The following is a 15,093-nucleotide window of genomic DNA, read 5'->3' as shown; positions in this document are numbered from 1 at the left end:
AGTAGGAAATAACAGTGTTATTTGTTCTTGGCTATGTACTCCAGTATCAGGCAGGTACCTTGGAGGAACATTTACCACATATTTGGGAGCTTAAAAGTCATTTAAGTTAGGAGATCAGTGTCACTCTATAGCTAACAGAAAGAGATAGGCTCCTCCAGAGTACTTTAACAGGAGTCTTTCCATTGTTTAAATAGCTGTGTTTCATGCCCATGTAACAAAGCATTTAGGGACTCTCCAGAAAAAAAAAATCCAGTGATTTTAGGGAGTATTGGATCATTCTACCAGGGCCCCATCTTGGCTGACACCATGAGCTGTCATCTCTGGGTACCACATGTTTATTACTCACCCCTAACCACCATAATTTGGGATCAGTCACAGTAAACAGTTCTCACATAGTATTATGCCATCCCAGAGACGGACAGATTTTGATTTCACAAGAACACAATGACTCAGACAACTGAAACAGCATAGGAGAAAGTGCTACTTACCTATGCCGTACTGTTCATCAGTATCATTCTCCTGATTACTAGGTTCCAACAGTTTAGGGATTTGAAGTGATTATTTTAATTAAAAAAAAAGACATTTTGACTCTTTATTCTGAGTCAGTATTCAAGAATTAAGCTATGTGAATAACTGAGGCTCAAAATTCTTATATGTCATAGTTTACCCAACTAGCCCTCAAAATTGGTTACTTTTCCAGTAGAGTAATATCTCCAATAGCTGCAGAATCCCAAGATTCTAAAATATTTTAATATGGAATGGATTGCTATTATATGAAAATATTAAACTAATGCTTACTAAATCACTGACAAAATGTGCAAAAGCAGTCTCTCAAACAAAAACTGTCACTATCAAAAATAAACATAGAAAAATATCCTGTCTCCTGACATATGTCACTGTAAGAGCAGTAGAGCAGTTCTGTTATAAATGATAACATTTCCTCACAGTGATTACACATAACCAAAAGTACATATACATTTTAAGAAAAAAACATCTCAGAGGAATCACTCACATAGATTTCCAAGCTGCTCTTCTACAAACCCTACCATTTATAGACTCTGGGATCAGAGACAGCATCATCAGTGAAACTAGTTACATTGTCATCCACCACATCAGTTTAGTTTTTCCTTTGATTCTCCTTCTAGAGAGTCGCAGCATAGTTGTTCCAGTTTCAGCTTTATTAGGCAACAACACCATATAAACATCCTCTGTGTTGTTTTTATCATAGTTTAAACCTGTCAACACATGTATTTTCCAGGAAAAGATTAGCAATTCTGTCTACTTTTATTAAAAGAAGGCAGTAGGTCATCAGCAAAATAAAAAAAAAAGTAAGAGAATTTCAGTAGCATCACAACATGTAACAGATGAACGAAGTAAACAAAAAGACATCTATTCCCAAAGAAGAATTTGTCATCCCTCAGATTTGTCTTTTTTCACTAGCTATTGTTTGTTTCTTTAAAAATTCTGTAAGTAGAACCTTCTTTTCTTCTCAGAGTGGGTCGTAATTTATGAATGACAGCTAGTTAAATAAGCTCTTTTGTGTTTCCTTAGCAACAAACCTATCCTAATACTCACTGCAATGAGACCTGACAAATTCATGAAGTTATTCCCCCCATCGCCCAAACACACACTACATTCTGAATCAACCAGGTCAGACTGAAGATCTGCTGGGGGGGGGGGTGTTTTTGTTTTTTTGTTTTTTTAAGTATTATTCTTCTCTTTGTGGGTCACATTTACATTTGCTAAGATCGTATTAACAGACATCAGCCCTCCTCCCCTTTCCTACCATTAATTATCCCTTAAAAGCTCAGTAGCATAGTCTACAATGACAATGAAGTTATTCTGACAAGAAACAAGAGAAAAATTTAGGCAACAGCATGTCTCAAGGTCAGTAACTCTTCCTCACTCATGAACGCCTGTAAAATGTATTGAACCCTAAGGTATTATAATTAAGAAAAAATGGATTAAAGTGAATTCACCAAAAGTGCTGTAACCAAGGAGTCAGGAAATAAAAGAAACTGGATTTTCTTTTTTCAGGGATGAAAAGAGATGTATAATATTCATGAGATGCAGTGTAACAAGTTTCTGTAGGCCATTATTATGTTGCGGTAACATAATACCTTCCAAAAGGATTTATTTTTTGGCTAAAAGGCTTTTCCCCATAATTGCTGTACTGAACATCAAGCCCCAGTTACTTTTTATGTGTACAATAATGTCACAGAACTGAATCTCAGATAAAGCATAACAGTATCATTGTATACGTCTTTTGTAAGTTATTAACAAGAATTTTTGTATTTTGAAGTCAAGTCACACAACTTCCACGCTCTTGCATTTTCAGTTGCAAAACATATATATACAGGTGCCATTACCTTAGCTGTTACTGATGGTTCACTTTTATGATATGGCTGAGAAGTTCTGTCTATGAGTTGTGGTCTGAGTCTCACCCTACTTTCACCATCTTTTATACTTCACCACTGTGAATTTAGGAAGTTAAAACAGTAGAAACCCAGCCCAGCAAAACCCCAACTTTCTTTGCACTTGTTTAGGTCCAGACAGGGGATCATGGCTGTGAAGGGAGTGCAAGGGAAAGAGTGGGAGTATGTGACAGGGCAGGAGACACTTCCCTTCAGTGGCAGGAGGGATGGCTCATCCTGAAGCCACACCTTTACACGTCTGAGCTTTACAGTTGCCAGTTACTCCACTGAAATGAGCAGTTACCCTAATTAAGTGACTCACATCTAATAGTAAAATTTTAATATTAAGAATAATCATTACTGATTGTTACGGATGTGCTGGTTCTTTTTAATTATAGCCATTATTACATACAGTAGAAGCAACAGTAGCATTTGTTGTAAAGTTTATCCGAGACCATCAATTCTCTTGAAATGCTTTACAAATCTTTCTTATTCCAAAATAATGAGAGTGTTTTCTCTTTACTGATCCACTGCATTTAAAGAGCATATATACAGAATCTATCATGTACAACCAGACATCTACACCTCTCTCTCCATTCAACCATCTCCCAAGGATTTCTCAACCCTCCCACTAATAGCTTCTGTCCAACACCAGTTTTTTAAACTAGCCTGCCACAAAACTATCTGCATCTCATACCATTCACCCTCTAAACCTCCTAGTGCATGATACAAGCCAGGAATACATATAGGAAATGACTCATTTATATAGCACCTAGGTAACATAAACTTGGAAGAGATATTGTTAAGTATTAAGCTTATTTTTAAAGGTCAGTCTTTGTCTCTAAAGCATCAAATAAACCCAAATTTGTCAATTGTAACAGCTGTCCTCCCCAAAATTAACCTGCTAGAGATCAGAAAACTCATTTGATTCTTGAGGGAGAGAACAAGGTGTTATGCTTAAAAATCACAATCTCTCAGTGATGGCAGAACACATGCCATTACACAGATACAACTCTTTAGGGGTTCAGGTGTAAGGCACCTTGCCAGGGCTGCTCTAAATTCAGTGACAACAGCTCTCCACACAACCAAACAAGTGATATAGCATCACCTTATCCTAACTTCTGGTGACATTTCCCACCCACTCAGCATATTGCAGCTCCCTGCACATGGTATGTTACCTTTCGCTCCACAATCAACACAAAGTGAAGCACGTCAGGATGCCTGCCAGTGACCATCATACTCAAAATTAATGCTACCCTCAACAGTGTCGGGTGGGGTAACTACCTTTCTGCTAATGCTGAAGTGACCACTGCCCTGCTGTTCTCCTGTCCACTTTATGCCATGTTCTAGGGAAGCAGAAGACAAGCTAAAGCAAAAAAAAAAAAAAACTGGGAAGGGAGAATAGCAAAGAAACAGAAAGAGCTCAGCATCTCCAAATAGCTCTTCTTACTCCTTGCCCTTCCCTCTGCTAAACAAGGGCTCCCATCCTCTTGGCCCTTTTGGTACCAAAGTTCCCTTGCTAGCTGTTGAAAAGGCAGCTCCTTTATTCTGTTCCAGGTTGCTCTGTTCATTCTACACACCTTACTGCAACAAAATGCCTCTTCTCCTCAAACATGAAACTTTCTTTTAAAATACCACAGTGAGGACTTAGTCCAGCAGCACTGACGTGATAATCAGCTGCAAGAAGTGATCTCTATTACATTTTTTTTTTCCTATGAGTAATCGTTTAAATCTTATGAACATTTTTCCAGCCCCTAACATACATAGATAGTGGGTGCCTGTGGAATTGTATATTACTTCTTATACTTGCTTAAAATGCTCTAATAAAAAAAGACCTGGTAAAGACTAGATGCACTAGTTCACATATTACGGACTCTTTGAAGGAGAGACTGTTTTCCTCCCTGCAAAATAAAATTCATGCTTGTAGCATTGATAATTCATTAATTATATTACAGGAATACCTCTCTAACAGCCCTCTGAAAGCATAACCAAATTACTGAGGCCGTTAGAAGGGGGGGGGGGAAGCACTCAGAAACTAGGAAAAATACAAAGTTAAAGTTGCATATGCAGCCTTAATTCATCTCCATTCCATCCTCAACAACACAAAATGCTAAGAACCTTATCTGTCGTCTACACTATTAGCATCTGTAAACTGCTATTGCTGTTTGCTATGTCAGTATTATAAGCAAGGGTACCATGCTCAGACAAGAATATGGAAAAACGAGTACCAACTTACCCCACTGAGCATTTTAGTTTTAGAGAGCTGAGCTATGGTGCATGAAAGATATTAAATGAAATCCGAAGGAAAGAAATGCAGATAATCAGATAACAGCAGAAGGTTCATACTGTGCCCATTTCTCCTTGAGGTCAGTGGCAGATTTCCCTTGCACTGGTCCTAGGTACAAAATCAGGAATTAGACTACCTTCTTCCCTTCTGTGTCTCAAAGGGATTCAAGATTTTCCACCTTGAAACCCACATTACTGTGGGTTTTTCAAAACTGAAATTCTCTCCACTCTTTTGTTATGGTAACAGGACCCGGTAGGAGCTCTTCATTAGACTAAGTCAGCCAAAATCAGTGGAAAGATTTCAGATAAATTCACTGGGCTTTGGGTCAGCAATTATCCTAAAATGTGAAATAAGTAGAGATACAGTTCAGAGTAAGTAATCCTGCAAAGTTCCCTGCTCTTCCTTTACCCTCACTGACTTCATGTAGAGTTGAGCTTGGGGCAAAACGTCCTTGGTCTTTGACTGAGGTCTGGGATCGTTTAATGAAATATCAGGTATACTTGAAAGCTGCAGTGGGTTTAGTAGTGACTGGACTGAGATCCTTTCCACATGCTATACAAAAATAATTTGACCTTCTACCTACTGGGATATGTTTCTGAAATATCTACCAAGCAGCCTTACTTCAGGGTCTTAAGAACAGAGTTGTGTTTTTAGGTATCATTCTTTCTGATGTGAAAATCAGAATTTTCAAGTCTAAATTTAAAACCATTGTCCTCATGAATATAAAAATAAGATAAAGAAGGGTCAAAATAAAAACACCTCTGGATATTTGAGCTATTTAATAACCTAGTGATAAGATTTCATTTTCTTGGCTCTCGCCAAAAACCACTTCCACCATGCTGACTGCCCTGATCAGTCCCATTAACATCAACAGGTGCACTTTGAGGGTAAGGTATGAATGAGAGCAGCAGAATCAAGTATTTTCTAAGGCAGGGTCTCCAAGGTTGATTGCAGTAGATGTGAGCTCACTCCACTGATGTGAGCTGCCCTGCCACAAGCCACTTATAATCTACAAGCAGGGTTTATTAGTTTGGCTTTAGCATGGCATAATGCAATTACTGGGGGCAGAATGACTGCCTGCTGTCTACAGGGAAGATGTATGCCAAGTATGCTATGTTTCAGGAAATATCCTAGATCTTAATCACTCAGCAGTTAGTGTGGTTGAGGAAATGGGTTCTTAATTTGTCTGGCTCCAGTAGAGTTGTTTTTCAGCTCAGCTGAACAAGATAAGGTTTTTACAGGAAATATTCCCACCTCAGAAATCAGATTAAAAGTGACCCTGAAACAGCCAAGCATGGTAGCCACAAACAAAGCAGGTCCAACATTTAAGAACACAACATTATGCCTGTTCTCCACCTTTGCATAGCCAGTAAGCCAGGAAAATAGGACCTTCCTACAGACCACTAGACCTGAGCTGGTTTGATAGCAGAAGTGGATTCAGCTCTACTTTCTTGACAAACAGATGAGGCTGTAGCATAGCCAGATAATGGACCACCCTGGACAATATTAGTATTGTGAGACACACTGGACTATCTAAGCTCATTAATTATCCTTCTTGAGCCTCTCTAGACTGTGTAGTCCAAGCTGCAATCCTAAACTGCCTGTCTGCATTCGCACCAGGGCAGCAAGTGCTGAACACCCTCACGGACTTGATGAAGTGATAATCTCCCAGCTCTAGGTTGGTGGCACAGACAGAACTAATAAGCCCAGGTAGACCTGAACTGGCTCCATGTGGAAATCCCAGAGACTGGTCTCTCGCATTCCTCCTCTTTTGGGGAAACATGGTGGGGAATCCATTGAGTCTCAGAATGGCCAGCCTGAGTCCATCAGGATTATTCATCCCAGATCTGCACCTCAACCAGAAATCCCACCACCCCTGCAAGCACAGATCACCTGCACCTCAGACAATCCACTGCATGTAACTGCTGGCTGAGCACACAGGGGTAGCATGTCCTAGAGGCCCAAGAGTCAGGAGGACAGGATTTGACATGATGCTCTGCTTTAAACTCCATCTAAAGCTGTCTATTCCTTATTTCCAAAACTGTAAAATGGCAACATCACTTCCTTTTCCTCCAGACACTTTCTAACTTAGCTACTTACAAACGGCTGAGAGCAGGAACCATCTCCCACTGCATGTACTGACGGTGACTGGTGCAACAGGCACAGCTGTGTGTCAGCCACATCCTCCAGACAGCAGCAGTGTCATTCCTTCAGCTCCCGTGTAACCAGCAGTAAGGAGGGGGACTTATCCCTAGGCACCTCAGCTGAGTGCTGCTACCACAGCTGTTACTCTCATGAAGAAGGATGAGGTTTGAACTTTCCCTAAGCCTTCTGGGATTAACTTGAGGTATTTGGAGATGTGTATTCAAGTATTACTGAGTGTCTTGCATGGTGGGATGAGGATGTGGGCTAGGAACAAAACACCAGATGATCCTTTTCCTCTCACCCTACCTGCCCCTGTTATGTTGAAAATAGTGTGGCATTTTTCACACAAATCTAATGAAAAATTTGTTTTTCTTTCAGCTATAATGAGTGCGTGGGGCCAGGAGCAACACAAATATATATTCCTACAGATGATCCTCCCCCATATTCTCTTACGGACCCTTGTCAAAGAAATGAAATATCTATAAACATTAGCCTGGATGAGGAGGCAGCATCTGAGACTATAGAACAGGCTGCGAATTATGCAGTCAGACTGCAGGACTTGCAGCAGCCCATTTCATCCATCTCTTTGTCATCTTTCACTTTGGAGACTGCTCCCCTGTATGAGATGGTGGTGTGTGAACAGAATATCCCCATTCCACTGGTTCCAATGGATGTACTGAAAAATTCTTCCACTGACTATCAGACCCTTCTGAACCAAATCATGTGAATAAAAGTGACTTTTCCATTCTTCCAAAGGACTCAGACTGAGAAAAACATTTAAATGGAAGAATAAAACCTCTGAAAGTTTGCTCTATTTTATATCTTTGAACAGGGATGTAATGGGATTTTTTTTTTTAATTTTTACAGTGAGTTTTGAAAATTTATCTAAAACTTCCCTCTTCGTGCTTGGAAGTGTTTCCATACCACAGCATAAAACAGCAGCAATGGCAAGGAGTGCATCTGACCTTTTTGAAGCATTTCAAAACACATTGAAATCAGCAACTCTTAATGTAGATACAGGTTATCCAGTCAACCCTACCTGCTGATTTTATACCTTGCAGGTTGTAGAGCAGAAGGAAAAAAGAGAACGATTTTGTTGTCTTTGTAGGAGTCACTAGTACATTTCATTAAGTGTATTGGCAACAAGAGAGAAGCATTTTTAAATAATTCTTTGTCTAAATAAGTATTTCAGTAGCCAGAGACAGAATACTGCCTGCAAAATGTGATTAAAAGTACCACATAAGAGCAAAAGAAAAAGGAAGATAATATTTTGATGTTCAAATTCTTCCTTTGTATTGTTCGGTCAGTACCAGACTTTCCAGACCATTCCAAAGCCTGCTGTAAGTTTTCCTCAAAAGGAAACAGTGGCAAGCAATGGAGAGGTGGCAATGGATCCCCAAAATCTGGCTTTACCTAGAGGCCATGCTTCAGCTGTGTGCAGGCATGGGAGCCATACACCCTTCATAGCGATTTGACATAGCCAGGGGAAGGACCCTATCTGGAATCCCTGAAAATGTTTCATGCTGATTCTCATCACGCATGACTGCATTTTCAAGCACCAACTGATCTCTTTCTTCAGTAAGAAGCCTGTAGTGTTACAAAGGACCTTGACCTTTCCCTCTAGTAATTGCAGAAGTGTGTCATAAATAATAGATGCTGAACTTGACATGTCCAGTAACTTAGAGAATCTCCCTTTGTGCAGAAATTCCTTTTAGTAGGCAGGATCTGTTTTACTGAAATTTTGCTACTTATAAATCTAGCATCTGTTCATAGACCTGGGCTCCTTGCACATCCATTTGATAAATGCATAAAAGCTGGAGATGCATACAAGCAGGAACAGCAGAGGGAAACTGCAGACATGAGAGTTTAATCTTGCACCGTGCACAAGCACACTGTCTCCACATAAGGACTAAACCACATTCTCAACCAGTGTCAGTTAGCAGAGTTACTGGTCTCATCTGCATTAAATCCCTTAGAGGTATTTTCACTGAAAAAAATTGTTTCATTTTTACACTGATAAAAATGGACTTCAGTTTACTACCCCCACTGAAGGATATGTAAAAAGGAATATAGTAAATATATAACTGTATTTAAAAGGAAGCATCATCCAAACTATTAAAATTATACTTAGGTTTTCTGTAGATACTAAGTAATTTTCAACTGTAATCATCACTCAATACTCCAAAGATTGACACAATTATAATTAATACGTAGATGGGAAGTAATTATATGGTTCTTACCGCTATATAAATTTCATTATTACTGAGTCATATGCACATGAAAGGATAAGGTAAGGTTGCATTTTTTGCTAAGTAGATAAGAGTAAATATGTATATATAGAGAATTGTTTCACAGCTCAGCAAGATTTTCAATGTTCCCAGTATACTATAGCCAAAGCAACAACAATTCACAATTTTACATTGAAAAAAAACCTGCTAGTAGGCATTGCCAGCATGAAGACTATATTTCACATTCAGATTTGTAAGAGAGAACTATTCCTCTGTATAAATTACCAGTTGAAACAGTTGTGCTGGATACAAGGTATCCTGCAATGAGAGAGACAAAACTCTACACTACTATATTAGGGCCAGAAAAGGAAACCAACATAGAAACATTCTAGTCTGTTTTATTGGTACGGAAATATAACGTGAAGCAAAGCACAGACATTTATTTATGCAGAAGAGGACTTGCTGACATAGCCATGTGTTCCTGCAGCCCTTGCAGACCTGCCTAGAGCAGGGATGAGGCACTGGGATGAGGCCCTGCTTTTTTTGGACTGCCATGGGAAAAGGAGAAGGGGGGGGCAAATCTGCTAAACACACAGTAGAAGACAAATATGAGATGAGATGCCCCGCTGCCCCCCCCCTTAAAAAAAAAAAAAAGAGAGAGAGAGAGGGAGGGAGGGAGGGAGGGAGGGAGGGAGAGAGAGAGAGAGAGAGAGAGAGAGAGAGAGAGTCCCTCCTTTAACTATAACATGGTAATCCTGAAGGTTCTTCTCCAGACAATAAAAGGTTTTTCACGTTTGACAGAGTCAGGCCTCTATTCTGTTACACATGCCTACAGTTTCTGTGCATTTGGGGAAATCCTTTTAACTCTTTGGCTTTTAACATGACAGGGATTGCATGCTCTTCCACTAACTTTCCATCCACAGAAAAGAGACAAGATTTTTCAAATATCTAATTTTAAGCAGGCCTCTGATGAAAATGGGAGATTTATATTTTAACTCATGATAAAAATGTTTGCAGTACTAAAATTGTGGAAAACTAATCAAAATCTTTCTTCATTTGATAACAGTTAAGAGATCCTTAGTATTGTGATCTGGATTTTACCTAGCAGCATTATTTACAAATAGCTGTCTACTCCCTCTTGTGGTGTATTGCTGTATAAAATAAAGTCATCTACAACACAGAGCTCACAACAAGGCAGCCATCCATCAAAATAAGCCCAGCTTCTTTGTCCCAGGGATATGGAAGCCAATCAGAACATACACTTCCGTGCTCACATGAAATACAGAAGCAACATACATAATGCTACTGGTGTGGTCCTTCATAAGCAATGATTATACATTCAAGGAAAAAAGTATGAATACTGTAGCATTTTTTAAGTTAGCTCTAAATGCATAGGTAGGTTATCTTGACAAAAAAGTTTCTATTCAAAAACACTTGATATCTGAATATGACCTAAAAGGTTACTTCATTCATTATATACAGCATATTTAAAAAGCAAACTGCAAATTAAAAGTATGCTATCTTCAGTGACACCTTACCAAGATCACTTACAAGAGTGACTTAGAATTTTCTATTTCTGTTAATCTTTTTAACTGTGTGATATCCAAGAAAGTTGTGAAAATAGTTTATAAATCCCATACATATACCACTGCAGACAGACAATACTAGAAAGAGAAGTTTGCAACTGTAAAGCTGCTCTAACATCTTCCATTGCTACTACCAGAATAATGCTGAGATTTCTTTTAATGATGCGATAAGAACATAGTTTTTATTTCTTAGCAAATATTTAAGATTCAGGATAAACCTCACCAAAGTTGACAGAGCCTCTCCCAAGTTTAATGGGAGTTAAGCTAAGACTGAGAAATTCCTATCCTGCTCTCAGATTTTATCCAAAACTCCTATGCCATTTTAAAGCCTGTCCTAAAAACAGGCTGAACACAATCCTTTCACATGATTAGGATCAGAAAGAAAACTGTTTGGACATGCTAAGTGCTAATAATACTGTATGTCTGTAGTCATCTGTTTTGCTTCATTTTTAGCATACTGACCTTTACATATAACTTTCAGTAAAGAACATACATGGATTCCATACAGCTTCTGTGCTTTTTATCGCATCTGTATTGTTTTTGGACTAGCCACAGCCTTTCCCTGCCTATTAATCAGCTTGACTAAGCAACACTGTAGTTCAACCACACACAGTTGTTAGGGATCACAGGAACAGGGTGCCACTGAATCCTCCCTCACGTCCTGGAGCAGTTCTGCGGGGCTGCCAGGTCCCCATGCACAGCACACGCGGCAGCACGTGGCCAGCCGGGGCCCAACCAGCACGGCGCTGCAAGAGCAGGAAGAGAAGATTCACTGCTCTTGAGCAAAGCCCTCAGGCATTTCGGGAAGCAGAAGCCATCCCAAGCACATTCATGGGTAACTTTGAAAATTACTAGGGTTAGAAGACTGGAAAATGGCAACATACTGCCCACCTTGAAGAGGAAAAGCCAGGAAATAACAGGCCAGTCTTCCCAGAAGGATTCAAACAAATCATTTTTAAGCACAGCAAGATAAAAAGGAGGCAGTGTGCATCTGTGGAGAACAAATCACACCAACCTGATCTAACCGGTTACCAGTTTTATGTGGCAGAACTGCCACTCATGGTAGAGTCTCCCAGGCTGCCAGAACACAAACTAACAAAAAAAGAAAAAAACAAAAAACCACACACCAACAGCCTGGGAAGATAAACAGAGCTATTATTCCTGAAACATTCAAAATAACTCTCTACTCACTGCTGGCAGCACCTCAGTTTGGAAATGGGGTCCAGGTTGAGGCTCCAAAAGTCAAGAAGGAGGCTGACTAACTTGACTGCCCAGAGGAAAGGAACAAGTTAAAAAGTCTGTTTTTTTAATCTCTTGCTTTTTCATGACTGAGAATAGGAAGCTGTTCTCTACCACCATCTAGAAATGAGATACTAAAACATAACTAAGGAGAAGTGGGGAATTCGTATTTTACAAAATACAGAGAAAGAAAAAATCCATATGTTACCAGGAACGGGAAGGCCATGTTTCAGTCCTTTCCTTGTGGTGGAGTTTTGCACGTCCTCTCTTTAGCACTGTCTAACAGCGTCTGACACTGCTTCATGGCCTGGTTGTACCCTTGTTGCTCATTATTAGCAGCTTCCCAGAGCCTTGATGACCTGCCAATATCCTCGGGGAAAAGAAGATTCTCAGCCCAGATCACATTAGTGACCCACTAAGAACTGCATGACTTCTAACATCATACTGTTGTCACAGCAAACAGCTTTCAGTGAAAATACTCATCATTGCATTTGTATCCAAGCACCTCCTGGATTTTACTGTGACTCACCCCAATGTAGGTAGAGAAGCTCTAGCTCCACTAAAGTGATGTGCTATATGAGAAATGGGAACTGTAGACCAGTCAGAAAGTAAATTCCGTGTTTTCTGAATCATCAACAGCATCCCATGCATTAAAACTTCTTCTCAACCTCTTCCTAACAAAGTTCATACTCATTCACTCAGCTTGCAATAATGCATGCTTGAACACTGGCTACTGAACCAATAAGCATATGATAAATTCACAGGTCCAATTTCAGACAGTCCAAGTGCATATTCTCACTTCCATTAGGGCAAGAAAAAGTAACATGCAAAACAGCTTCCATATTCAGCAGAAGCACAACATTAAAGCTCTAAGGGGCCTAGAGGTATGCAGGGTGGGCCATTCATGTTTTGGATCCAATTCTTTATACTTGTTCTCCTGCATCTCCTATTGATATTGTTTCAGTAACCCTTTGTTAAAATCAGCCCACTTCAATGAAAAAAGTCAGGATATATGAACTGGTAGTATTCACTAGCTATTGGCATAATATTTTTTGAATTCCAGGGAAATGACAACAGTTCATATGTACAGCTGGAAGCTTCCTTTCTACTGAATTACTATTCCTTCTCTCTTAGGACTAATGACTAGGTTTTTGCCTTGCTCTGGTCAAAGGAAAAAGAATTTAAAAGAAAAAAAAGAAAAAGATCATATTGCTCCTAACAGGAGTTTATATTTCTGCAGGAGGTTAAAGACAGTAATAACCAAATCAGGAGGTCTAGAAAAGAGCAAAGCATCTTTGCAAAACATCTCAAAGCTTTTGTTAAAGAAGAAGGAGTGAGATAGGAGACTGCACAGCTCAGAGAACTGCAGCTGGCCTTTTGGGCAACTGTTTTCATGGAAAAGCACTCTGCCCTGTTGGCAATGAGGGGATGGTACCACACATACTGGAGAAGTGATCAAGCTAGTCTTTTAGAGAACAGACTTTTAACATATTAACTTTTAACAGGACCTTCGAAAAAGGGAACAGAAATCCCATCCTTGGAGGCTGTACTAGGAGACTATTTCAGAGAATAACAAATACAGTGATAACTAGATAGATTAGGTGACTCAGTACATATTGTATTATGCAAATATACAAACAGGCTTTATGGAAAAGTGAGATATGCCAAAGAATCAGCAACAATGCAAGATGCCCTGCACCATTCTGCTAAAATATCCTAAAATTTAAAAAAATTACAACTATTTTATATATGAAAAAGAATTGCAAAGGTTAAAGAATCCAATCTTCCCCGCAGAAGTTGGTGTGCAGAAACATGAAAACAGATCCTCTCATTTGGGTCAATAAAGTTTTGCATATGCTGAGAAAAGAGTTGAGCTGCCTGCAGGCACCCTACTGAGAGCAGGGCAAAGCCTGTCTGCATATGCATGCACATATGGTAGGGGAAGAAACTCAGACATTGCAGCAGATGGCCAGATGGCCTCATTTTAACATGTGGTGGTAGTGTGGGGATTTTTCCCCCCTTCCCTCTCGGCTAGATCAGCAATTTTTATATAGCAATTATCCACACATGAATTCTACAAAAGTATTTCCTAATGACATTTCACTTAGAATGATGATCAAAAACATATGTTTTTTGAAAGCTCTCTTGTCTAAAAAAATCAGAGTTAAAACCAGTTTGTTTGCAACACAACAGTCTCTTTCTACAAGGGGAAAGACTAGAAGGACTATGTTCACATGAACCTGAGATTTCCCTTACCAAGAGAAACCATACATTCCAAGTGGTTAACAGTACAACAGATATCCACTTTAAAATCTATCACACAACAAGGAAAACCCATAGTAAGATGACCCATTATGAAACCACAAGGTCAAACTCACACTTGCAGCAAGTCACATCAGTGTAGGCACAGCTGAAGACACAAGTCCAGCTGCTCTGCAACATAAGTTAAGGTCACAGGGAGGCCCCTAACAGCACCAATTTATGGGATCACACAGGTGCATAACATTATCGCAGCCCGAGGAAGTGACACTAAGACCCAGTTTTCAAAAACAGGATTTGCAAAATTGAAGTCAGGCTTGTTTTCCACCTGCGGGACCCTCCTTCCATTTCAAATGTGGCCTGGGAAACTCCTCACCCAGGGCAGCAGCAGACACAGCCTCCTTTACCCGACTCCAGTCCTGGCACTGGGACGCAGCGTCTTGTTACCGCCTCCAAGGCGGCAGCGCTCCCATTGCCCGCGTGGGGCCCGCCCAGCCTCGGGAGGAGGTAGAGGAGTGGAGGCCACGGCCAGGAAGGAGGGCCTGGGGCAGGGAAGGTGGCTGAGGCAGCGCTGTGAGGCGGCGGCACGGGCCCTTACCTCAGTGCGGAGCCGCCGCGGCCTGCCCGCCCTCGGCGTCCCTCACACGACGCCGCCTGCGCTGAGGCGAGGTGAGGTGAGCACCTCGCACGCACCCTGAGGTGAGGTGAGGTAAGCACCTCGCGTGCGCTGAGGCGAGGTGAGGTGAGGTGAGCGCCTCGCGCGCACGCTGAGGCGAGGCAAGGCGAGGCGGACGTCGCGCGCCCCGTGGCGAAAGGCAGCGAACGCCTCGCGCACGCCCTGAGGCGAGGAGAGGAAAACGGCGAGGCGAAGCGAAGCGAGGCGAGGGCCGCACGCGAGCGGTACCGGGCCCCGCGGCCGCCAGGCGGCGCCCTGC

At 40.8% G+C, this 15,093-nt stretch overlaps 1 protein-coding gene across 1 annotated transcript in view; it reads left to right on the top strand.

The window, feature by feature from the left end:
• The window catches only part of BEAN1 (brain expressed associated with NEDD4 1), an 82,244-nt gene extending 74,662 nt beyond the window's left edge, over window positions 1-7,582 (top strand). Inside the window, exon 5 of the mRNA XM_026059832.1 lies at window positions 7,225-7,582. Coding sequence (XP_025915617.1) covers window positions 7,225-7,573 — 349 coding nt within the window. The 3' untranslated portion in view covers window positions 7,574-7,582. The remainder of the gene's footprint in view (window positions 1-7,224) is intronic.
• Window positions 7,583-15,093: the final 7,511 nt, after the last annotated feature.

The sequence above is a fragment of the Apteryx rowi genome, unplaced genomic scaffold (genome assembly GCF_003343035.1).
Source record: "Apteryx rowi isolate R43461 unplaced genomic scaffold, aptRow1 scaffold_1, whole genome shotgun sequence".
NCBI classification, from domain to species: Eukaryota; Metazoa; Chordata; class Aves; order Apterygiformes; family Apterygidae; genus Apteryx; species Apteryx rowi.
Note: the sequence above shows the minus strand (reverse complement) of the source record. Positions and strands in the feature narration are given on the sequence as shown.